This window comes from Apodemus sylvaticus, chromosome X (assembly GCF_947179515.1).
Source record: "Apodemus sylvaticus chromosome X, mApoSyl1.1, whole genome shotgun sequence".
NCBI lineage: Eukaryota > Metazoa > Chordata > Mammalia > Rodentia > Muridae > Apodemus > Apodemus sylvaticus.
This window is the reverse complement of record NC_067495.1, coordinates 133,551,947-133,578,236: the sequence shown is the minus strand read 5'-3', so window position 1 is coordinate 133,578,236 and position 26,290 is coordinate 133,551,947. Positions and strand designations below refer to the sequence as shown.

The 26,290-nt window shown below is 45.2% G+C and overlaps 1 protein-coding gene across 3 annotated transcripts; it reads right to left on the bottom strand.

Annotated features, from left to right (window-relative positions):
• Positions 1–1,246: 1,246 nt before the first annotated feature.
• On the bottom strand, positions 1,247–23,546 carry LOC127675400 (uncharacterized). Of its 3 annotated transcripts, XR_007975476.1 has the most exons (5): positions 23,227–23,546; positions 22,889–22,999; positions 22,482–22,686; positions 21,579–21,698; positions 1,247–1,317 (listed from the first exon to the last, which is right to left on the bottom strand). XR_007975476.1 is itself a non-coding variant. In XM_052171523.1 (4 exons), exons 1-3 carry the CDS (start codon positions 23,446–23,448, stop codon positions 22,513–22,515), a joined length of 507 nt encoding a protein of 168 aa, XP_052027483.1. In that variant the 5' UTR covers positions 23,449–23,546; the 3' UTR covers positions 19,983–21,698; positions 22,482–22,512. The 3 variants fall into 3 exon arrangements, 1 of the variants encoding a protein (XP_052027483.1); XM_052171523.1 differs by lacking the exon at positions 1,247–1,317 and having other exon boundaries at positions 19,983–21,698; XR_007975477.1 differs by lacking the exon at positions 1,247–1,317 and having other exon boundaries at positions 19,983–21,698; positions 22,889–23,546.
• Between the last annotated feature and the right edge of the window lie 2,744 nt (positions 23,547–26,290).

The window sequence follows — 26,290 nt, the reverse complement described above, 5'->3', positions numbered from 1 at the left end:
TTTTATTTGGTTGTGTTACTCATGTAAGGAAAAATACATTTAGAACAGAATTTGCTTCTCTATGTGCAGTGTGACTGAAGGTATGGTTTATATTTCAGAGTATATAATGCTTAATATCTTGGCAATATTTTAGCACTAGAATTGTTTCTTCTTTTGGCTCCATTCAGTGGCTCTTCGATATTTGACATGGACTTTGGGTACTGAAGAGATGAAAGGGCAACATTTGTAAAATTCATGCTATTGTTTATTAGGTATTCATCAGTAAATGTAGCCAATAATGTCTGGTCAGTCTATCATAAAGTTAATCATTCTCTTATTCATGTATATCATTTCCTATAATAAATGATAACATATCTGAATAGAGAGATTTCAAAGAAGATGGAAGAATGAGCCCCACCCCACCAGGCAGATTGCTGTTTTCACATTGTGTATGCAGCAAAGGCACATAATGTAGTGGTCCTGGATGGAGGTCTGTTTCAATGCTGGCCATATTTTGAAGTTAGTGATAAAATATTAGAGGATAGATTTGGAACTTAGTGATGTAAATGAGTAGGCTACTACTACTCATGGGTAGCTCCAGACCTTTTAACTATGCATCTCCTCACAGCTTTACTGAGGCCTGCTTGACCTTGTAAGTACTTACCATTTCCTTGTGGCATTTGGAGTTACACACACACACACACACACACACACACTGTGAAATAATTAGCAGACCCCAACTGGTTGCATAGCCTCAGCCTGATGTTACTTACAGTTATTTTGTGTGTGGTGAGAACACATGAGATCCACGTTTTCAGTCAATTTTAACATTCTTTGCTGTGAACAATAGTTACCATGCTTCTAATTCACTCCAGTACTTAACTTATGGCTGGAAGTTTCCAGACTTAGCCATTGTTTCTAGTTGTCTAGGGGCCTCCTCCTCCTCCTCCTCCTCCTCCTCCTCCCCTCCTCCTCCTCCTCCTCCTCCTCCTCCTCCTCCTCCTCCTCCTCCTCCTCCTCCTCCTCCTTCTTCTTCTTGAGACAGGGTTTCTCTGTATAACCCTGGCTGTCCTGGAACTCACTCTGTAGAGCAGGCTAGCTTCAAACTCAGAAATCCGCCTGCCTCTGCCTCCCAATTGCTGGGACTAAAGGTGTGTACCACTGTCACCTGGCTTTAGGAGCTACTTCTTAGCAGTGAAGGCTTCTGGAGGAAGTCCTGTGCAGAACTTGCCAATGGAAATCCTAGTAGCTCCTGCTGTGTAGCACAGACTGATGACCCCTACCTTCGTTCCTAACCGTCTCCCAGAGCAGTCAGCCTGTCTTCTCCCAGAATTCTACCTGGAATGAAACAGAAGCAGTGGTTTAAGCAGTGTCCCCAGTAGCAGGAGGTGTTAATCATTCACTCTATCCTTTTCTCTCTTTGACCAGAACCCAGGACCATGAGAGACCCTCTCCTCACTGAGGAGCATCTGCCTGGAGGATATGGATTAGGCAAAATGAAGGTAGGATCTCTCCCTTGGGCACAAGCTTCTGTTTTTCTCTCATCTGAATTCATTTCAACCCACTGTACTAGCCAAGGGCCTATACATAATTTAATTAATTATGTTTAGGAGTACACTGTAGCTACCTTCAGAAGAGGGCGTCAGACCATTACAGATGGTTGTGAGTCACCATGTGGTTGCTGGGAATTGAACTCAGGACCTCTGGAAAGGCAGTTGGTGCTCTTAACCACTGAGCCATCTCCCCAGGCCCCCTTTTTAACCTTTTATTGAAAATAGATTGTCCCCCTCACATAACATTCTGATCACAGTGTCCCCTCCTTCTATTCCCCTAAGTTACCTCCCTTCCTATCTGGATCCATATGATTTCGGTCTGTCATTAGAAAACAAATGTGGGCTGGAGAGATGGCTCAGTTGTTAAGAGCACTGACTGCTCTTCAGAGGTCCTGAGTTCAATTCCCAGCAACCACATGGTGGCTCACAGCCATCTGTAATGGGATCTGATGTCCTCTTCTGGTGTGTCTGAGGACAACAACAGTATACTCATACATTAGATAGATAGATAGATAGATAGATAGATAGATAGATAGATAGATAGATAGATATTTAAAGAAAAACAGATTGGCTTCTAGAGGAGAATAATAGAATAAAATAAAATAAGACAAAACAAAAACTTAACACATCAGAATAGGACAAACAAAAGGGAGAAAAGAACAGAGATAGACCAGATTCTCACACTCAGGAATCCCATAAATATACAAAACCAGAAGCCATTTTATATATAGTATCTGTGAAGTAAAATATAACTCTCTGTCTGTCTGTCTGTCTGTCTGTCTCTCTCTGTGTGTTAATAAGACAGAATTTTAAAAGGACCAGAAGGAACCTCTAAAGATGCCATCGAGTTTGCTTTCTGTTGGTCATCTACTGCTAGGCATGGAGCCTCCTCTTAAGAGTCATTAGTTTCCCCCAGTGAGACTCCCTTAGAGAAAACTGAATATTCATTTGCAAGTGGTTATCAATCGGAGATAGCTTCTGGGTTAGGAGGGAGGGAAGTAGCTTGTGGAAGGCTGGGAAGTCAGAGCTCCTCAGTACTAGCTAGCTATTGTTTACATATTGGAGACTGACCACAAGGTCCAACAATGATGCAGAAAAGACCCTGGGTAGGGTGCTTAGGGGATGGTTCAGCCAATGAAATGAATGCATCCTGTGCAAGCGTGAAGACCTGAGTTTGGTCCCCAACACACTTATTTAAAAACACTAACTTGCAATTCAGGGCTGTGGGCACAGATAGGAAGTTCCATGTAGCTTGCTGGACAGCCAGTGTAGTCTAATTGGCAAACACCTGAGGAGACACACACACACACACACACACACACACACACTCCACACACTATCTTGGGATGTGACAGGTGATCAGGGAACATGATAGTCATCTTCCTCAACTGGCTCTTTCCTTAGTCAATTTGTCCTGACCTTTTAACCTGGATTAAAAGAAGTTAATGGCCACTGTGGCTAGTATGCAGAGCCACATAGCACATTCCAAGAGATTTTCTTCTAATTGGAGTGAAGTGGGACTCAGGCAGGTGGGGTGGCTTACACAGCACCGAGGTACTGCCAGGATGAGAACCAGTGATGGGACAGGGCAGCGGGCTGCTGGTTAGAGCCAGAGCAAGGAGGGCCAAACCCCCACGTGCACATTGTGCTGCTCCATAAACGTCTCTATCATGTATGTTTGCAGGTCTACATTACGTCCCTGGAGGAAAGACACGGAATGACAGAATACTCCATCTTAGATGTCACCTTAGATGCTCTGATGCTTCCTCCTGGATATGTACCTATGATGCTGTGAATGTGACCACAGTGGAAAGTGTTCAGCTTTTCTTTGTTTGAAGAGCATAAGAAAAAAAAATCCTATTCCTTGTTCTGCATTTTCTTTTGACTTTCTCTTTTGTTCTTTCATTTCAAACGTTTTATTTAGTTATTTATTTATTTAAAGATTGATTTATTTAGAGATTTATTTAAAGATTTATTTAAAGATTTATTATTATGTGTAAGTACACTGTAGCTGTCTTCAGACACTCCAGAAGAGGGCGTCAGATCTCATTACAGATGGTTGTGAGCCACCATGTGGTTGTTGGGATTTGAACTCAGGACCTTTGGAAGAGCAGTCAGTGCTCTTAACCACTGAGCCACCTCTCCAGCCCTCAAACTTTTATTTATTTTTTTTTTGAGAATAAAATAAATTCTCATTGAGTCCCAGCTAGCCTCAAGCTCCCTGTTGTGGATGAGGGTGACATTCATCTTCTAGCCCTCTCCCCTACCTGTCCTGTGCTAAGATTATGAAATGGCCGAGATAGAACTCAGGGACTCATCCATGCTAGGCAAATTCTATATCAGTGGACTAGCCCCTTAGCTCACATTGTTTTGTATGTGTGGGGAAAATGTTTTGGTAAAAAAAAAAAAATAGAAATAATATTTTTAAATTAATTCTCAGGTAAATCCTGAGAGACTGGATAAGGACAGGCATGGAAGCCCACATGTATTTTCCCAACCCTTTTTTGTTAAGATTTATTTATTTATTATATGTAAGTACACTGTAGCTGTCTTCAGACATTCCAGAAGAGGGCATCAGATCTCATTACAGATGGTTGTGAGCCATCATGTGGTTGCTGGGATTTGAACTCAGGACCTCTGGAAGAGCAGCCAGTGCTCTTAACCACTAAGCCATCTCTCCAGTCCTAAGAATCATAGTTCTTTTGGACCATGAGTCATTTTTTTTCTGAACACAGGTCATGTGTATACCAGACAAACCCTCTGTCATTGAACCAAATCTTACCTTTATTTTTCACTTTTCCTTTTGAGCACAGCCTATGCTTCCCTGAATGGCTTTGATACAAGCCTACATCTCCATGCCTTGTTATTAGCCCACTTTAAGAAGGTGCCTTAAAAAAACAAACAAAAATCCAAAGCAAAGCAAAACATGTCCATCTTGGCTTTTGATTGTAATAAAGAAACAACACTGCCATTTGGTTAAGTTCCTTATTTTTATGGTCACCAGCCAGTTCTGTCATGCCAGTAGCTTGATTGACTCTTAAGGAGCCTGCAGAGACAAATTTTTACCCTCAAGACTAACCCAAGCTTAGTAGGGAAAAAGGTGTGACTGGAAATCACAGGGTGCCTTCAATTTTTCAGTCTCATGTTATATCTAAGATGTATTTCTTCATAACATCTTTCATTTCTTGTTTTACGACTTAAGCATCAAATAACATGTTTATCTGTGGCTTGTTCAAATAGATCCTTGGTAAAGAATGGTGATTGAGCTGGAGTTTTTGGGTTGTTCTTTAACATCATTAAATTTAGAGCAAGTTGTATCAATACTAGGTTCACATTCCATGTCATTAAAAATAAATAAATAAATAAATAGCAACATTTTTTTTTTTGCTTTATTCAAGACAGACTTTCTCTGTATAGCCTATCTTAGAACTCACCATGTAGATCAGGCTGGCTTTGAATTCAGAGATCTACCTGTCTCTGCCTCTGGAATACTAGGATCAAAGGTATGTGCCATCCCTGTTTGGCTTGAGCAATAACTTTTTTTTTTCTGAATTTAATTTGTTAAGTCATTAGAAATTAAATTGTTTCAGCATCCCAATAAGATTTCTCAGTTGTGTTTGTAAACAGAAACATGCCATGCATGGTGTACATTGCCTGTATGACACATTTTTGAAAGGAAATGCAAATACAAAGGATTTGCAAATACAAATCTCCAGGCACCTCCAGAGTCCTTTGCAGCAAGGGGGCAGTGTTTATACATGGGAAGTCTCACTCATTTTCGGAATCTAGTTCTCCCTTACCAGAGCATGGCACTAGGTGAAAGCCCTAGGTGTTGCCTTCAATAACTTGCTGGTGTGCTTACTCCCAGTACCCCGATTTATAATTATAGCGCAAGCTCTTCCCTATGTCAACAGGTTTCTTTTCTTTTTCTTTTTCTTTTTTTTTTTTTTTTTTTTTTTTTGAGACAGGGTTTCTCTGTGTAGTCCTGGCTGTCCTGGAACTCACTCTGTAGACCAGGCTGGCCTCAAACTCAGAAATCCACCTGCCTCTGCCTCCCAAGTGCTGGGATTAAAGGCGTGAGCCACCACTGCCTGGCTAACAGTTTTCATCTTCATTTGCTCTAAAGGTTTTCAGGACCCTTCCAACAGTACAGTGGTTCCCAATCAATCCATACTGTAGTGAAGGAACCACACACACACACACATACACACATACACACACACACACACACACACACAGGAAATTATTGGAATGACTTAGAGGTTCCAGTGCAGCTAATCCAACAAGGGCTGGCTATGATTATAAAGTCCAAGAATTCAGTAGTTCCTTAGTCCACAAGTCAGGATGTCTCCTTGGATCTTCAGTAGACATTGGAATCCCAAAGAAGTAGGTTCCAATGCCACTGAAGGAATGGATGTGTTAGCAAGGTGAGGACAAGCTGACAAAGATGTTCACTCCAGATGTAGTCAAGTTGACAAGAAAGAATAACCATCACAGTTGCCCTCGAAAAGCTCATCTCAGAAAGTTGGTGCCTAATGTCATTTGTTCAAGGCTAGTAGGAATATTTAGGGTGTCACCTAGTGGGAGGTGATTGTATCAGGAGGACCCTCCTGAGGGGATTGATGCTGTGCTCAGGATGTGATTGGTTTCCATGAGAATGAGTTGTTATGAAACTGAGCCTGGTTTCCCTTCCGAGGTCTCTTGCATGCAGCTTTATCGGCATGTTTATAGACTCCTAACTTGATGTTATCTATTCTGATAGCGTCTACTCCTGGCACCAGGCTCATTTTTTCCATATATGTATTTATTCATATGCATACATAGATATAACGATAATAATGAAAAAGAGGCCATGAATTTGAGGAGTCAGGGGGAGGCATAGGAGGGATTGGAGGAAGGAGGGGGGAATGCTGTGATTATATTTGATAGAGAAAGTAAAATTGGGGGGAAATCCAGCAGGAGGCAGACAGTAGAAGACATGATGTGCTAAACGATTTGAATGCACGCCTCCTGAGATGAATAAAAGTGAGCATATGGGAGTCCTATGATCAGCTTAGGACAGAACAAGAGCAAATGCTGAGCGAGAGCTGCAACATTTGCCCCTAAGTCAGCATTTTCTGGGCAGTTTGTACTATCCTTCAAGTTATCATCTCTGCTCTTCCTGACTGCCAAGGTCTCTGGCTTTTGGGAGAGACTCAGATTTTGGAAACATCTCCCAAACAATCTTCCAAATAAGAGTGGCAACCAATTTAATAAGTAACTTTCACCACACTTCTGTGAAGTAATGAAACATCTTGTTTGTTTTAAAGAGAAAAAAACAAATTCTTGGGCCTTTTTCTTTTACAAGTTGGGAGCTTAGCTGGTGGCGGCGGTGTCTTTTCCCAAACAAGGATATTGCTTCTCTCACTCCAAAGCAGATTTGGCATTTCACAATCTTATCTCTTTCAGTACAAGCCTTGGCTCCAACATTTAATTTCCTGGTGCTCGCTTTCTCTTCAAACTAAACATTTTATATTTGTTTTTGTCCCACATGCTCTTTTTTTTTGTGGACTTGCAAATAAGCATGCCACAAAATCAACACTAGACTGTGTTGAATCTTCCACATGCAGGAACCAAGAAGGGAAACAAACCTTAAAGAGATGAAAACACATACCAGGTGGCTTATTTTCCACCAATTATTTGGGGGAAAAAAGTTTCCTGGTGTAACACTACTCCAGGGGCAGAAGGAATTCTAATTACCTTGAAACTCCACTCAGGGTACCTGTCCTTTCTTTCAAGAAGATGAGCTCTAGAGATAAGCTGCTTGTACTAGCTTAAAGGCCTAAGGAAGGCTCTGGCCTGGTTTCAATCATATAGATAGCACAGAAGTCATTTAGGCTAGAAGCCTTCTCTGGTCAGGAATGTGGGAGTTTGTGAGAGTTTGTGGGAGCTTATGGGAGCCTTTGGCTATATAGATAATGTGAGGGTCATTTAGTCTTTAGGTCTTGGTTGTGTGAGCTTGATATGGTCTGGCCCAACAGATAACACAGATCACCAGGCTGTTAATCAGTTCCAATACCCAGCTTTCTGGATGGAAGGACAGTTTCGTTTTATTTTGTTTTGTTTTAAACATATTTCTCATTGGAGATCTGTGGGGGAAAGGACCTTCACGCTGTGCTCCCAACACCAGACCAAAGAAATTAGTTCACTACTTTTCAATTTAATCTCAGGCAAATTATTTTTCTTCTTTCTTTTTTTCTTTGGGACTAAGCCCTTCAAAACCACATGTAAAACTACGTAGGCTCACAATGTCACTCTAGTACATGTCCGGACTTCAGCAAGTTGCTTTACTTCTCTGTGTGTTTCTATCTTGGAAGCCCCCTGACTATTGCACTATGTGTCTATGTGATGGGTTTAAAGCTGTGCCTAACGGAAAATACGTTCTAAAAATGTTAAGCATTATTCTTCTCCTTCTTTGTGTACTAATGACATGTGCTGATATTTTAAGCCCCTTTAAAAACCTGATATTAGTATATTTTATTTGTACTAATAAATTGTGACATTTTCATGCATACATAGAAGACACTTTGATTATAGTCACTCTTCTGCCTCTCCATGTTTATCTGAACTCTTTTCTCTAGAAGCTTCTATCATTCTGTACATGCCACATGTGTGAGAGAAAACATGTGAACCTGGTCTTTCTGAGTTTGCTTTAATTCATTTTGTCTGTAACCCAGACTAGCCTTGAATTGTGAACCCTTCTGCCTCTGACCCCGCATGTATCACCATGCCCATCTGGCTTCTTTTGTGTAACATAGTCATCTCCTGCTCTATCCACTTTCCTAAAGACGCCATGATTGTATTCTTTATGGCTAAATCACACTTCCGTTGTTTATGTTCTATACATTTTCTTTATCCATTCATCCTTTTATGTGTTCCCAGGCTGATTCTGTAGCTTGACTGTTGTCGACAGTGCTGTGATAAACATGGGTGTTCAGGTATGCTATTGTATGCTGGCTTTAACCATTGGAGACTATACCCAGGAAAGCTGGAACATATGGCAGTTCTACTTTCAATCTTTGGAGGAAAATCCCTGTTGGTTTCCATAGTTGCTATTCTAATTTACATTCACAGCAACAGTACTTGAGGGTTCTTCCTCCCACATCTTTGCCAGCTTTTATTCTGTCTCATTTCCTTGAAGATAGACATTCTGATTCAGGAAGGACAGGATCTCAACGTGGTGTTGACTAGCATTTCCCTAATGCCTAAAGACAGGCTGTTTGTTTGTCTTTGAGACACGCTATCTCTGTTATATTGTCCTATCTATCTAGGAACTCACAGAGATAAGCCTGCCTCTGCCTCCTCAGTGTGGGGATTAACCCTCCACGTGCCACCACACACAACCTATGATATGTAGTATTTCCATGTCTTCTTTGTTTAAAGACCTTCTCATTCAATTACTTTGCCCATTTATAAATTAGATTCTTTAATTTGTGTGTTACTCTTTCAGATCTTTATATATAGTGGATCCTAATCCTGTGTTGGATGAATAGACCGTTCTTCCATTCTGTATATCCCATCAGACTGTTGTTTCTGTTGTAGTACAGAACAATTTAATTTGCTGCAATCCCATGTGCTTCCCAGGGATTGAACTCAAATAATTTTGTTTGGTTGGTAAGCGCTTCCAATGGAAAAGCTATTCCACTAGCCATGTTCTTCAGTTTGTATTTATTTGCTTGTTTGTTTTCATGTGTGCATGAATGTCTGTGTAAGGGTATTGGATCCCCTGAAACTGGGGTTATAGACAGCTGTGAGCTGCCATGTGGGTACTGGGAATTGAACTCAGGTCGTCTGGAAGAGCAGCCAATACTTTTAACCACTCAAGCTATCTCCCCAGCCCTTCTGTTTTTCAAATTGCTTTAATTCTAGGAAATTTCTAATTTCTACTGTGATGTTTTTTCCTCAGTGATCTTCTGGTCATTCAAAAATGTAGTGTTCAATGCCCAAATGTTATTACAGTTTCCTTTCTTGCTCCTTGCTAAGTTATTTCAGTATGATAAGATGTAAAAGCAGGGGCCTGGAACGAGTGGGGGCTGGAGAGAGCTGGGCCAAAAAAAAAAAAAAAAAAAAAGATGTAAAAGTAATGTCAAGTTTTTATAGTTGTTAAAGCTTGGCCTAAAATATAATCATATTGGAAAGTATCTTATGCTCTCATGAAAAGATTGTGTATTTTACATTTGTTGGATAGAATGTTTTGTAGGTCTCCATTAAATCTATTTTGTTTGTTAATTCTGTAATGTCTTTGCTGAATTGCTTGTCTGTATGAGAGTGCAGTATTGAAATCCTTAACTATTATGGGGGCTATCAGTCCTTTTATTTCTATTGTCTGTTTTTATAAAACTGGCTGCACACACATGCACCCTTCCCCGAGCCTTGAGCAGGCTAAATAGACCTTAAGTGTTTGCCACAGTTGGACCTTAACACCCAGGTGGAGTCTTCTGCCTTGCTGCACCTGCAATTTCCTACAGGAGTAGACTGCCCATTGTGCATGCTTTGCAACATAATCCAGCTGAAACAAAGGATGGGGTCTGTGGGCTCCCCCTATATAAATGCAGTGATGAATATTAAACGTTGAGCCTTGGTCAGAACCTTTGACTTGGCTTCATCCTTCTCTCATACCTGTCCTTTTTCATTTCCAGTCCCCCTTTCAGGTAGACCCAGTTTGACCATGACCACTGGGTGGCTACACACGCGCGCGCGCACACACACACACACACACACACACACACACACACACACTCAAGTTGAGATTTGCTTTGCTGGAGTAATTTCAGCCACTCCTGCTTGCTTCAAGAGTCCATTTGCTTGGAGTTTATCAGTTTCCATATTTTGACTTTTTATGATTTCCTACGCTCATGTATTTCTGGAAGGAAGCAAACAGTTAAATATATTTTTTAATTAAGTCAGCCAGTCTTTACTCTGTAATTGAAGAATTTGCTTTCAGTGGTATTGTTTCAATTCATTGTTTTCATATTGATTTTCATTCTTAGTTCTCACCTGCCAATCTACTCTTTCTGTGAGCTTTGCTACCCTCGTCTGCTTGTGTTTATCTTCTACTTCCTTGTGTACAGGATTCCTTTAAGTGTCTTTCTGCAGCTCAGACTTAGTGATCATGAGTTGCTAAAGTTGACATTTATCTTGGATAAAAAACCCTAGCTTTTCTTGATTCTGAACACTAACTTTGCTGGATACAGTAAACTACATTAGCAGTTGCTGTGCTGCGTGAGAGTTTGAACTATATTACACATGCCCCCTTGGCATTTGGATTGTCTATTGAGACGTATATGGTTATTTTAACGGCTTTTCTTTTCATAGTAAGTTGGTACTCTTATTTCTTAGTTTTTACTATTCTTTTTACTCTTGTAGTATGAACATGGATGTCACCTCACCTCTATAACCCTTTCACTTGGGAGGCTGAGGCAGAAAAATATATGTGAGCCAGACCAGCCTTGGCTACAGAGTATGTTCTTGTTTGAGAAACACACAAAAATAAATTACCAACACAGAGAAAGTCTAGGTCATCATGTTTGTTGAGTTTTAAAAGCATTCTACACTCAGAAATCTGTATCCCTAAGTTTCCCAGCAGTTCTCAGTAATTAACCAGATAGGTTCTCTGTGACTTTAATCTATACTTCCAGTATTTCCTACACCTGAACACTTAATTTTTGGTCCTTTTCCCCCTAGGAATAACAAATAACATATATTGATCGTTTAATATTGAACAGCATTCTTACACACACTTTCCCACAGTTTTAGTATATTTATTAATTCTTTGAGAATTTCATATAATGTCAGTCAGACTCATCTTTCATTCCTCCTCATAATGCCTCTCACGTCCACACAGACTTCCCTACCAACTCCCACCTTTGCAGATGATGATGGTGGTGGTGGTGGTGGTGGTGGTGGTGGTGGTTTTTCAAGATGAGGGTTTCCTCTGTATATTCCTGGCTGTCCTGTAAAACTCATTCTGTAGACCAGGATGGCCTCAAACTCCTGCCTGCCTATGCCTCCAAGTGCAAGGATTAAAGGCCTATATCACCACCACCTGGTTCAACTTTGAATCTTAAAAATACTCAGTCCAATCTGTGCTTAGTAGGTACTCCCAGGTTTGAGAACCATCCACTGGAGCGTGACCTACCAGGGGCCACATCCTTAAACTATCTCTTCCCCCTCTCCTAGAAGCCATCAACTGGGTATAGCTTCTCCAGTCCCATAAGTTTGGTCTTTTTTTTTTTTTTTTTTTTTGAGACAGGGTTTCTCTGTGTCGCCCTGGCTGTCCTGGAACTCACTCTGTAGACCAGGCTGGCCTCGAACTCAGAAATCTGCCTGCCTCTGCCTCCCAAGTGCTGGGATTACAGGCGTGCGCCACCACTGCCCAGCAAGTTTGGTCTTTCTAAACATGGCCCAGAACTCTTGAATAGTTTGTTAGTGAGAAAGAAAAATCTTAACGAAGAGAGAGCAGTTGACATGAGGACTGTTGGGAGATGAAAGCTCGTTCCAATGGTTCCGGTTTTCTTTGCTCGCACAAAGCAGCTACCTGGAGTTCATTCCACCTTGTAGCCATAGAGCTCATCTGAAAACCTTGCTGCAATCCAGACCCAAGCCCACACTGGCGGTTAGGCACAGAATTTAGGTATAGGCACAGCAGATCCCACACTGCCACCACCTGCCATTAGGACTTCTGCACACAGGTAACTGTGCGGGGAGGGGTGGGGATTGCATAGGCCTTTTGCTCTAGCAGCTAGTAGGAAAGGGGAGTGAGCTCTATTCCTGTTTGTGTTTCTGACACAAATCCCACAGCACATAATTTTCAGTGAACTTCTTTCAACTAGGTCCATATTGAACCACAAGCGAGATGCAGTGGAAGATGCAGTTTGGCAAAGCTTGTTGTAAGTCCCACGGCAAAGAAAAATGCTGCGGGGAACTCATGTTTGCCAAAGCAGAGTTTGGGTGTGATCTTTTCAGGACTGCTCCTCGGGTGGCCTCATGGTCCTGTGCACTTGTCAGGTACCCGCCTTCTCTGAAGGGCCTGTGCCAGCTAAGCCCACTCTGCCTTTCTGTTGTGCATTTGTTTCTGTTTTAGTTTTGCCTACTTTGTCAACTTGTCTTTCCCCTTCGTTACCCTTCTCATTTGCCAGGCTTCCACAGCACAGAGCAGGTTCCTTGCTGTTTCTGGATCTCTGTTCCTATCACCAGTGTCTCCAGGTGTTAGCATTTTGACTAAGTTCTGCCCCACAGTTACCTGGCAATAGCCAGGTATGCCTGACTCACTATAAAAGGGGCTGCAGGCCCCCTCCTCTCTCTCTTGTCTTTTGCTCTTCCCTTCCTGCTCCTGCTCTCTCCCCATTCCCCCCCCCCCCACTTGCTCATGGCTGGCCTCTCTCTACTCCTCTACTTCTCTACTCTCTCCTTCTCTCTGCCTTTCTCTGCCTCTCCTACCTCTTAACTCCCCTCCCCATGCTCTGAATAAACTCTATTCTGTACTATACCATCATGTGTGTGGTCCCTGAGGGGGAAGGGATGCCTCGGCATAGGCCCCAGGAGGCACCCCTTCCCCCATACCTGACCACACCTCCATAGAACATATCCTATCTTTTTATAAACACGTCATATGGTGCCAAGACTCAGATTTAGGAACTCTGCAGGTCTGCATCCCAGCCCCGCTATCGCACAGAGATCCAATGCTCACTAGCCTAAACGTTGAACAACTGGTAAGAAAAGGTAAGTGTAAAAGTCTTCAGGTCCCAGAGGAGAGTTCTCGAGCTTGGAGCTACCCCTGTGCTGCCCTTGAGAATGGAGACTTTCAGTCTTTTCACTGATCCTCATTCTAGGACTTTTTCCCTTGGGTGAGATTTTCCTCCCTTCTTTGAGACAGTTTCTTCCTTGCTGCTGAGAATCCGGGCGCTGGTGACCTGCTCTCTGCAGCTCAGGGGCACTGGCCCAGAGCTTACTCCCAGCCATCACGTGATGACCTGGTGGTCTGGCCTGTGCTAGAAATCTCTGGTTATTGATGATGCCCTCAGGACTCTGAAAGGGGCAGTTAATAACTCTATTCTCTCAACCATGGGTCAGTCTTTGATACCTTGTCCCTACTTACTGGGATATCCTGGTCTAATTCACAGTAAGCAGAAAGCAATATCCCTACATGGCCCCAGTCCTTGCGTCCTGCCAGGGGCTCTGTCTTGCTTTCCCACACTTGTGACCATCTGTTGCCCCTACATTTGAGCTCTACTTGAGCAGGGCTCCTGCGCTCTGCCCACCAAGGCTGGCATTGCCTCTGCCTAGCTGCTAAGCTTGCAGCAGCAGGAAAAGCAGCTTTGGCCCTGCCCTGCCCTGCCCTGCCCTATTTGCCCCTGTCCCTGTCGCCACTGCCTCCTTGGCCAATCTGAGCACTATTGTAGTTCCTTTTGGATGTCCTGCCTGGCTGCCGGCCGCAACCTTGAGAAAAACAGCTTTCACCCTGTCCAAGAGGCTGTTTCCGGCATGTGCATGCACAGTCAACCATGTGCCTGTGCTTGTTCACACGTGCACATACCCGTGTGTGTGTGTGTGTGTGTGTGTGTGTGTGTGATTTTTCCCTCTCCCCCTCCCCCTCTCCCTCTCCTCTAGCCCTGCCGCTTTCTGCACTCATTACTAGGATACAGGATGCTACTTCAAGCGCTTCCTTCCCCACCACCCCCACCCACCATGGACTCCCAACAGCCAGAAACAGAGTGCCAGCAGCTGCTGGGAGGAAATCCCACCCTGCTCAGTCTCAGTAAACACACCTGCAGCCTGCTGCCACTGTCACCACTGCTGTCTTGAAATGAAGCCAGTGATAGCCAGTCTCTCTCATGTGCCATCTGGTCTATGGTGGCTCCTAGTGACCTGTATTCTTCAGGCTGTGCACAAGTCTCACGCTACCAGCCGGGGTGCACGTGTCTGGTGCCTCAACTGCACATGCACGGGCATCTAGTTCTGCTCCATGGACCAGCCTGCTGTCTTTATAATCTTTTCATCAGCAATATGTGCCCACGCCTCTGGCCTGTTCTCACAGCCTGTGTGCTCAAGTGTGTCAGGCCTAAATCCACCTGCCTGAACATACTTTCTGTCCTCACAGTCTCACGGCACAGCTGTCAGCTCTCTGATTCTTTCCATTCTGATCCATACCAACTCTAAGCCAAGTGTTCGTCTTCTAATGCAAAATGTGTTTTTCTCTACTTACACAATCTGTCAAAGTTACTTAAGATTTTTGTTCCTATCCTGTCTTGATAAATAATGATTTTTAATACTGCAATTAAATTATGGTGTGCTCTATTCAGATATAAGCAGCCGATATAGCCCTCAATCTTGTCTGAGGTCTGCTAATATTCATCCAAGCTTGAGAGACAGAAACTCCAAAAGCCTAACAGTTTATGCCACAAGGTCTCAGAAGAAATGCACACAACTATGGGAGACAGACAGCCTGAATTGTGGTATGCAAAGCACTGAAAAGCACCGCCCTGGCCCTGCCCGGGCTTCGTCAGCACTGTGGACAGACAGAGAGCTAAATGCCTCAAATCGTCTGAGCCAAGGTAAGACATTTCTCATTTCATGTGTTATGTGATCCACAGAGGGAAAAAAAGGGACTCTTCATTTTTAAAAAAAAAAAGTCCTCCATCTTCTGAGCTTGAAAGCCAGACTGACTTCTCCCAAGTTACCATAGAGACCACAGAAACCACAGGGGGAACTGTTAGCTAGTTACTTAGATTGATTAATATATCAATTAAACTAGATTATAGTTTATTCCTCCCCAGGTTTCTGACTTCATTGACAGCTAAGGTAAACTATAGCTTGACAGCTAGAAAACAGACCTCTAAACTCAGTTTCTCGGAACTCGGTCAGAGGTGAGCTTTTACAGATGTAATTGGTTACTTCCTTCCCTAGACTTGGTTACCATCAACTAAATGCTTCATATTTCCTCTTCTTGCTATGCCACTGTCTTAACATTTGAGTTCTTATAAATTTGCCTAACTCTAATGAAACATTCCACTATACAATCCAAATATAAAATCACAAGTTCTTGTTCCTTCTGACCCTCAAGAGGCTCATCTTAAAGACTGTTCATGTTGTTACCTCATGTTGTTATCTCTTTTATAAACTTATAAGCTACAGGAAACCCACTCAGATCTACCTCTCATGGACCAAATAGACTCCATACAGATTAGTACATTTACTGATATTCCCACTTACTACCTATTCCAGAGGGTGGGATTCCTTTCAGTTTCAAATGTACATCTAAGAAAAAAAATGTTCTTTCTCCCAAACGTATTTAACCTTATTCTCTAACTATAATAAATATATATGTATATTTCAACATCTTGTCAAGTCCAGGCATTTACTACATCCAGGACAGCTCCAGGGAAGCAACCCGCAGATGCTCCAATCTTCTCTGACATACACAGACGCTTCTACTGAACTTGTTCCTTCTGATCTGTCCACAGACAGTTCCACAGACCTGGGCAGCAAGGAAACAGTCAACTCTCCTAGGACTGCACCAATATTCCCATCCCCATTTTCTTAGGTTTCCCAGACACACATCACCCCAAAGCCAGTAGGAAGTAGTTAAAGATCACAATCACAACAATGACCCTATTCCTGCTCCATCATTGCTTCTTCCATTTTTTTTTCTTTTTAAATTAAACCAAAACGGAAAATGTTAGCATTTTGTTTAAGCTCCGCCCCACAGTTACCTAGCAACAGCCAGGTATGCTCTGCCCCACAGTTACCTGGCAACAGCCAGGTATGCCAGACCCACTATAAAAGGGGCTGCTAACCCCCTCCCCTCTCTCTTGCTTTTGCCTTCCTGTTCAGTCTCTCCATGTGCTCACGCCTAGCCTCTCCTCCTCTATGCTCTCTGCCGTTCTCTCTCTTAACTGATGTTCAGCGCAGTCCCTCAGTCAACCTCCACAGTGCTTTTCTTTGTTTGGATTCTGAGCCAAGAAGAAACTAGTAAGTTCTGCTTGCTTCTAATCTGCTATTTTGGCTCCATCTAAAGCCCTTTTGTGTGTTTTTTGTGTGAGTATTTGCTTGCTCTTTTTGTAACTCTTCTTTGTCTTCCTCTTGGGTTTCTTGTTCTTACTGCTAAAGTGCTTGAGAAAGACCTGAGTAAGTTTTTCATTAAGATGCAATGACTAGTAAATTCCTAAGCCATTATATTTGTCAGGTGTCCATCTCAAAGCCACGCATAAAGCCTAGGTCAACAGAAAGTTTCTCTTGAGGACTGAGTCTTAATGGCTAGTCCACTTCAAGCCATGGTTTGCACATGAGAATTAACTTTTGAGCCACAAATAGGCAAGTCAAGATATTCTGGTTCTCATTCATGAAAGACAATACACTGGTGCCTCAGAAGTCTATATAAATCACAGTCCCAGCCCCCAGCCACCACCGTCCACAGGGTGCGTCTTCATTTCTGGCTGGCTTTCCTGGCCTCCCAGACCTTCTTTCACTCCCAACTGCCAAGGGTTGGGAAACCTTCAGGAAGTTCCATTTATCACTCTCTCTGGGTGCTGTTTCTGACCCCAGAGTGTTCCTAAGGGATGACTTGCATTCTCACCATGTGTCAGACAGAGGGGTGAGGATGCAATGAGCTAGACTTGTCTACTGAGTAAGTCCAAGCTGACACCAGTGGCCGGACATTAGTTCCCATTAAATAATGATGGAAAAGGACACCCCATTTCCAATTTTTAAAAACATATTGCTTAAAAATATTAAAAAGAACATTACTGCTTGTGCCAGGGCAGTAGTGGCACATGCCTTTAATCTCAGCATTGGAGCGGCAGAGGCAGGTGCATCTCTGAGTTGGAGGCCAGCTGAGAGAGAGAGAGAGAGAGAGAGAGAGAGAGAGAGAGAGAGAGAGAGAGAGAGAGAGAACTGTACCTAGCCTGAGGCGATGAAAAGCAGTAGCATTCTTTTCTTTTTGGGGGGAGGGAGGGGTGGTTTCCAGACAGGGTGTCTCTGTGTAGCCCTGGCTGCTGTCCTGAAACTCACTCTGTAGACCAGGTTGGCCTCGAAGTGAAGTTATCCCTCTGCCTCTGCCTCCCAAGTGCTGGTGTGTGTGTGTTTGGGGGGGATACAGGTGTGCATCACCACTGCCCACCTGGCTGTAACATTCTTTAAAAAATATTGTGACTCAGAATTATCACCCTTTTCTCATAAATGATTCTCATCCCTAGCTCAGCCAAGGAAAGGAAGTTGGTATCCCAATGCTGGAAGTAAACAGAACACCCAGGCATGCCTGTCTTGGCCTTTCATCCACACCTAAAAGCATAGATTTAGAAACTGGTCATGCATATGCCACATATTTATCCTTGATGACAGCTGTCCTTTCACTGTCTATAAAATTGTATAACAACAAGTAAACAAAAATTATACCCCTCCAAAAAACCTAAAACCCCAAACCAAAAAGCTATGAAGAACACAGAGGAAAATGACAAAACACCTAGAAGCATCTAATACCTTCACACACGGAGCTGGAGCAGCTCTGCATGCAGACACTAACTCAATAATATGGAGTAGTAACAAGTGGGCAGAATGAGGTGCTCAGTTTTACATTCTGTCCCTGGCCCACCCCATTCATTCAAGCCTCCGCAGCTTGGACTACGTACTCTGGTGGGCGCAAAGTAGGGTAGAGGGGGATAAAACTTTGTTTGCTCTTCATCCTTCTCCCTTTCTTCAGACACTTGCTCTGTTTTCCCCAGCGCTGCCTGATTGCTGCCAACTTGTTATCCCCTGACTCAGTCACTTAGATTGGAAGATTCTGGAGGTGGTATGGAGAGATGATGTCCCATCTCAGCATGGCCCCAGCTGCACCCCATAAGGACTTTCACTAGGAGCAGGCCTGTTTGCCAAGACCCAGGCTTTCTTCTCTGAGTCCTAGACACAACACAGAGAGATCCTCTCAGCTTCGCTGTTCCAGGATTTTGCAACTCGCCTTTCAATTCCTACACAGGAACAAGGGTCAGGACATGTGCTTTCGCTTCATGATCTTCTAGATCCTTGCCCCCCTTTTGAACACAGGACAACAGTTGGGTGTGTAGAGAACTGTGCTGAAATTTAGAATGCTAAGCATGTGGCACAGTGTTATATCCCCACACACAAGATCACCCTGGGTGTCAGCTCCCATCAGGTGGTGCCTTTTACTCCTAGTCACAAGGCTGCCCCATGACCTGATGACAACTGTCAAAGCACACAAAGATTACTTAATGAATTAATGCAAGCTGTGTGTGGTAAGATCTCTGCTGTACCACAGATCACACACAACCGCGGAAGAGAGCTTGGCTCAGGCTTTCCAGTATCCCTTATCCCCACTGCAGCTCCACCCTGCCCTCTGTAGCCCGAGGTGGCCTTCTCTCATTACCATACCGGGGATCCTGGCTCTGGGCTGGGTATTCCACTCCTCCGTTTGCTGGGCCACGTGATCTGAGAGTGCTAGTACCATCAGCACCCTAAGGACGTAAGCAGGATGAAGAGAGCAGAGATGAGGGACTTGAGTCTGTGCATCTGGCGGATGCTACATGGACCAAGACGCAGCGGTGTTGGGAGTCCTCTCTGTTCATATTATGGTTCTCTGAGCAGTTGGGAGCCCTTGCAGACATGCAGTGAGTGTAGCCGGAGCCCCTTAACCCAGGCAGACAGTAGCCTTGAGTTCCCCCTTCCAGTCTGTGGCTGCCTCCCTATCCTGCCCTTGATCCCCACTCCCTCTCTTATCCTCCCCCACCTTCTTTTTATTTGGGGATGGTGTTTGAGAGATATGCCTGCTTCTGCCTACCAAGTGCTGGGACTAAAGGCACGAGCCACCACCACCTGGCTTCCCCAACTTAACCTCATCTAGTTCTTTTGAGATCTTCATCTGCATCCCTGACTCTGAGTGGGCAGTTGGGCCACTCCTTCCCCAACTTAATCTCATCTAGTTTTTTGATTGCTTGCCAAACCAGGAACCCTAGCAGTTTCTGGTTTCTCTGGGGGCAGCCCAAGACAGTGTTACTCTGAGTGGACAAATGTCAGATCCTAAGGCTAAGAGAAAACTTGCATGGAGCATCAATGTTATGCATGGTTTATCTTTTCAGAAGTCTCCTAGATGCAAAGGGGCCAGTGAATCACTTTTTTTTTAACATCAGTCTCTAGAAGCAAAGAGACGATCTATGCTTCTTAATCAACTAGAACCTTCTGGGCCTGGCTCCAATATTACTCATTTGGCCCATGAGGGTGGGGGGAGCAGAGTGTTCTGGTCCTGTCAAGGGTGATCTGGAAAGAGTTTCTGAAGGAGAGGGGTTTCCCTGCTCAGCTCTGGATTGCCCTCTTGGCTTGGACTTTGCTGCCCCATGTCCCACCCACTTCCCCACCAAGGGTATGATATGGCACTCAGCAGAAACAGGAGGGAGCCAGGCAGAGTTCAGTGTACAGATTTTCTTTGACCTTTGGGAGAGAGCAACATGTGACAACTTCAGAAACCACATCTCTGACCGGACAGTGCTGGCCATGCAGAGACCCATCACACATGGAAATGTAAACACAGGAATGTAAGGTCATCCGGGTTAATCTCTGAATTCGTTGAAGCCTCACTGCCTGCAATACAGACTGCAAATAAAGGGCACCGTGATATACAGCGAGGGTACCATGGAAGAACAGAAGTAGCCAAGGGGACAGGAAGAGCAGAAACTCACAGACTAACAGGGCCAGAATGGGACATGAACTCAATGCTGAGTCCTAGCTCTGCCCCTCTCCTGGCTGGCACCACTGGGCCCAAAGTCTAGCCTAGTCTCAGTGCCTCTGATCTCACACCATAGCCCATGCCTGAGCATGGGCAGGGACGGGCTTCCCTGTAGTGTGAGGTCTAAGAGGAAAGGGCCTCGGACTTCACACTCAAGTCTCCCAGTAGTCCATGTGATCCTTACTGTACCTGGAAAACAGGGGACTGTCAGGAGCTCCTCTCCCTACCCAATGGCTCCACCCCCATCACACACATTTCCATACAAGCTCGCACACACATGCACCCAAACACACATACGTGGACTATTAGTGAAACTCGGGAGAAGGAAGCCATCCGTCCTGCCCTATGGTGAGTAGCAGAGGCCATGTGGCAGCCACCTTTCAGTTTGTGCCCTTTGGGTGAGACAAACTGAGATCTTCATCTGTGTTCCTGACTCTGAGTGGGCAGTTGGGACACTCAGTCCCTGGGGCTGGTGGGTATGCTGAAGGTTTCCTTATCAAGAATGGAATAAATAGACCTTGAGATACCAGTGCCCGAGGAGCTGGGCGAGTGTGGGATATGTAGTAAAAGTATCCCTTGGGCCATTCTCGGGCATTTAGAGATCCAACTTCTAGCCTACATAGGGCCTCCTGGACAGGCTGTCCCCATCTTATCTGGATGAGACTGCCCATGTGATGCCAGGGATGGGCTGCAAGCCTGGGAACAGAGAAACAGGGCATACCATGGGTCTCAGCCCAAATGTCCTCAACTATCCAGTGACATCATGACCCTATAAACCACAATGCTGTTATCACTGCAGTCCACTAGCACACAAGTGCTCAGGAGCCCTTGGTCAAGCACCAGAGAAGTGGGGGGCTTGGTTCTGGTGGGGGACTAGACATTTTACAACATCCTTGAGCCTCCTCTGTTTATGAAATCAACTGTTCACCTGTCTTTCATACCACTCCAAGGAAATGCAGGTGCCTAGCTCCCCTATCTCATGGCCTCTCTTTCTCCCTAGCTCCCTTGGTAGCTCTCCACAACTTTCCAACCCCAGAGTCCTGCCAGGTCATGAAGAAAGTGCAGAAAGGGTGAAGGATTGACGGTCAGGGGCAGGCTGAGCTCTCTTCTCTGTGTAACAAGGGCAAATCCCAGTCCCTCCCTTGAGCCCATCGAGTTCATGAGGTGGGAGAACGCATATGCCTCACAGTGTTGCCAGGAGATATCAGTGTCCAAGGGTTCACACTTTTCTGTGGAGGGACCAGGAGACCTGAGCCACCTCACCCCTCTGGGCTCACCAGAAAGGCCCTTCTTCTAGGCAGGCTCTTCACACAGCTGCTCCCCAGAAACAGTGGCACCTCTAGGATGGAGTTGGAATGTTCAGTGAAGGTCTGAGCCACCACCCAGAAGACCGATGCCTGAAAAACAAAAGAGACTTCAGAGTTGACCTCCTGGCCATTCCCCTTCTCTGCCCTATCCTGAGAGCAGCTGCCTGCCCCTGGGGTCCTTCCCTCTTGTCCACATCCTGTGGCACACAGCAGCCATGCCTGTCATGTCTGGTAGATGGGCTTCTGGGTCTCCAGAGTGTCGTTGCAGGTCCTTCAGGGAGCCTGGGCAGACAGGAAGGGTGGGAGAAGCAGCTTGTGGGGGAAGAGATGGCTAGAACCAAGTATTTCCTGATCTTCCCTGTCTGCAGATGCAGAGCCTCAGGAATGCCTTCAGACAGGGTTAGGTGAGCAAGAGAGGGAGAGTCCAGTCCCCTGCCCCATCCCCAACAGTGCTGGAGGTAATTTGGGAAGGGCTGTGCACAGTTGCAGAGAATATCCTTGGGCCTCCCTGCCAAGAAGGGGACTGACCTGTGTGCAGATTGGGACTGACCTGTGTGCAGATTGGGACTGACCTGTGTGCAGATTGGGACTGACCTGTGTGCAGATTGGGACTGCCCCGTGTGCAGATTGGGACTGACCTGTGTGCAGATTGGGACTGCCCCGTGTGCAGATTGGGACTGACCTGTGTGCAGATTGGGACTGCCCTGTGTGCAGACTGGGACTGACCTGTGTGCAGATTGGGACTGACCTGTGTGCAGATTGGGACTGACCCGTGTGCAGATCGGGACTGACCCGTGTGCAGATCGGGACTGATCTGTGTGCAGATTGGGACTGCCCTGTGTGCAGATTGGGACTGACATTTTATCAGCTCACCTGACTTAGGTAGAGATGGATGGATAAACCTTTACTGTGTAGGGCCTTCCTGGGAGCTCACTGGCCCAATCCTCTTCCATTCGGAGTTCAGGTGACATCTCATGAGTCCTCTGCATGAAAAGGGACTGGATGCCTGCAGGGTGGGTGGGTGGGTCTCCCAGTCTGTGTGCTGGTGATGAGCTGAGTCTCCAAGAAGCTCCTCACCCTGTCAAGGAATCACACTATCAGGGAACATGGAACACTATCAGGGAACATGGGAGAGCCTCACCTACCTTTCTAGTTTCCCAGCTTGGCTGGGCAGCAGGTGTGCCCGGCTGTATTCTCTCTCCCCACAAACCATGTGTCTGGGCATGTAGATGCCATGGCCACATACCCACCTGCCCCCATTCCGACCTGTGGTCGCCTACCTTCAGGCATGGGGCCTGGTAAATCAAGTCCTGTGGTAGCATCCCTTCTTTTGGGTTCTTCTGCTTTCCGCCAAGGGGGAGGCAACAGGTTTGGCAGACTCTGGTGATTCTCTGGATGCAGAGGAAAAGGACCGGGCTGTGAAGGTTTTTGCGGTATGGGATGCGGTTCCTCAGGCCCTCCGCAGAGACCTAATATGGAGGGTCCGGGCCGTGCCGCCTGCGCCCCCCGCCGCAGTCTGTGCGGCCCCGCGGTCCTTCCTGCGGCCGCCAGGGTGGCGTGGAAGGCGCGGGTGGCCCTCTCCGCTGCGGCGGAGGGCGTCTGCTCACTCGATCCGCACCTGCAGGCGGACGTTGAGCATCACCGAGGCCACCATGTAGAAGTAGGGGAAGTTCACGCGCAGGCGCCAGGCCAGGTCGAAGAAGGTGAGTAGCGTGCGCGTGAGCCCCTTGCAGAAGGCACCGTAGGAGCTGCGCGTCGCCGCCCACCGCGACAGTCGCACGGCCAAGCCAGACAGGGCCGCCGCCGCCGCTGCAGCAGAGAGGGCCGCGGTCACCGCCATTGGCCTGGGTCACCGCTCACCTGCTGCAGAACCAGCTCAGTGCGCCGCGCCACGACACCCCACTCAGTCCGCAGCCCCGCCCGAGGACTCTGGGGTCCTTGCGGCGTCCAGTGCTCCACCCCCAGCACCGCCGCCTTTGTAGCTCTCCGCCCTCTCTCCAGACCTGCGGCTGCTCAGCTCCGCCCCCTCGCTGCAGGCTGGAGGCAGAAGCCCTTCTGCTAGCTCAGCAGGTATCTTTAACTCGTCCAGGGTCCTGCTGCTGCAGAATGGCTGTAGTGCTAAGACCAGACTTGCTTCACCCGACTGACACAGTCCCACGGGTAGGAACCCTCTCCACGAAGTCCCAAACCTTCCAAGTGCTTGTCCCACCTGTTTAGCTTGGTCTTTCTTCCTAGTGTGTACAAAGACAGGGTGGCCTGGCTTCTAGGATTCGCTGGGGAAATCAGCTAGGCTGGGGGAGTTAAGGGCTGGGGGAATTAAGGGCTAGCTCTTGGGGACTATTGCTATTTCGATAGGAAACTATATGCAGAAATTCTCTCCTATGTACGCTAACACCCTCCACTGTCTCCTCAGGAAGCCAGGTCAAAGGACTCACTGCACTTCTCTTTATTCTCATAGTGTCCTGTCCCACACAGTGCCATCAAATCATGGCATTTTGTTCGTGTTCTGTTGTATTTGCTGGTCGCTCTTTCATGTTAATATCTAATCTTTATATCAACAGGTTCAACCAAATCCAATCCAAAGCCAGATCATCTCTGGAGATGCAGGGCACTGTTCAGGCACCTCTGCAAAATTGAGGGCAAAACAGCCAAGATTCCACATTGCACTGTGATGCTCAACTGCTGTGTTCACTAGGTTAGGCACAGTAAGTGCAGTTTTGTTTTAGGATGTTTTCAACTTACAATTGGTCTGGCTAGATATAAGTAGGATAAATCAAAGGTTATTTGTATACATTGATATGGAGTGACCCCTCTGTTCTCATTTTTATTGTATAGCATGTTTTTAGTTATTCTTGAGGTTGTGTGTATCCATATAATTTAAAAATCAATGTGTCTGTGAATGCAAAAAGGCATTGCTGGAAAGTATGTTACATAAATAGACCAGTTTGAAAGAGAGACAAACACCATTTCTATGCTGATTGAACTAAGTCATGAGCAGAATCTTTGTTCATTAAGATTTTTTTTTATTTCTTTTATTGGCATTGAGATCCTTTACACAGTTGTTAAATGTACTGTAAGATACTAATTTTCTTTGAAGACATTATAAATGATTTTGGACTTGTGATCTCAGTTTCCATATGCTTGCCCATTATTAGTATATAGAAATATATTATGTGTGTATGCATGTATATGTATTCATGTGTGGTTACACAGGCATATGTAGGCATTCATGCATGTCTATATGTACAGGCAAGAGGACAAACAAGGAAGGCTATCCACTGTGTTTTATGGATAGTCTCTTAATGGCCAGGGCCCCTCCAAGTGGACCAGAAGGCCAGAGAGCCCCAGGGATCTGCCTGTCTTTGCCTTCTCAAGGTCTGGGATTAAAAACATATGCCACTTCCCAGTGTAATGGCACACGCCTTTGATCCTAGGCACTAGGGAGGCAAGGACAGGCAGACCTCTGCAAGCTTCCAGCCAGCCTGGTCTATATAACAAGTCCCAGGCCAGGCACGTCTGCCTGGTGAGGCTGTCTACAACAAAACCTCCAACAAACCAAAAAAAAACAAGCAAGCAAGCAACACCCCCCCCCCATCCCTCCATGCCTGACTTTTTACATGTGTCTGTGGATGTGAGTCAGGCCTTCTCCCTTTGTGCTTCACTTTCTGAGCCATCCTGCCATTGCAAAATAAATTTCTGTGTGTTTATCTTGTGTCCAATAAAGGAGTTAAACTCTTCCTTTGGATCTATGGATTTTTTCCCTCAGCACTGAGAAACTTTGCAACTTGAATATCATATCACATACAAATTAGGGCAGTTCTTTTTGTCCTTTCTAATCTTTATATCTATTCCTTGTCTCATTGCAGTGGCTAGAATTCACAGTCAGTGCTAGGCAGAATGATAAGACTTAGCTGCCCTAATGGAGGTGTAGCAGCAAATACATTTCCCAAGTCACTGATGCTGAATATCTTTAAAATTATTATTATAATAAACTTTCATATATCTAACTTTTTGATTCAGAGTCTCAATCTGTAACTCAGAGTTGCCTGGAACTCATTGTATAATCTAGTCTTGTGTGTTACTATTTTAAGTGACAGTATCTCATGTCAAATACACACAAAATATTTGAGTGTATATACATGCATCCTTGCAGGGGCACATGTGTATGTGTGTGTGTGTGTGTGTGAAAAGAGAGAGAGAAGAGAGAGAGAGAGAGAGAGAGAGAGAGAGAGAGAGAGAGAGAGAGAGAGAAAGAGAGATTGTATTTGCAGAGGCTGGAAGAACTTGTCAGGATCTGAGCACTAGAACTACTTACAGGTGTTGTCTAGACACCTGGATTGTTCTCTTTTCTTGGGATCTGATCTCCATTTTTCATTATTGACATCTTCATGATTGCACATCAAGTGCTTTTAACTGCTAAGCCAACTAGCTCTCCAGTTCCTAGTGAAAGTATTTGCATGTGAAGTAAAACTTAACCTCAACTCATTACAATTTCAGACTTTTCAATCTACAACACTAGTTTCAGATATTAGTACCTAGGCATGAAAATATAAAACACTCAAAGATACATGAATTGGTGTCATGGTTGTAGTTTAAAAAAAAAAACAAAAAACTTCAGTTGGACATGGTGGTGCATGCCTTTAGTCTCAGCACTCAGGAGGCAGAGGCAGGCAGATCTACTT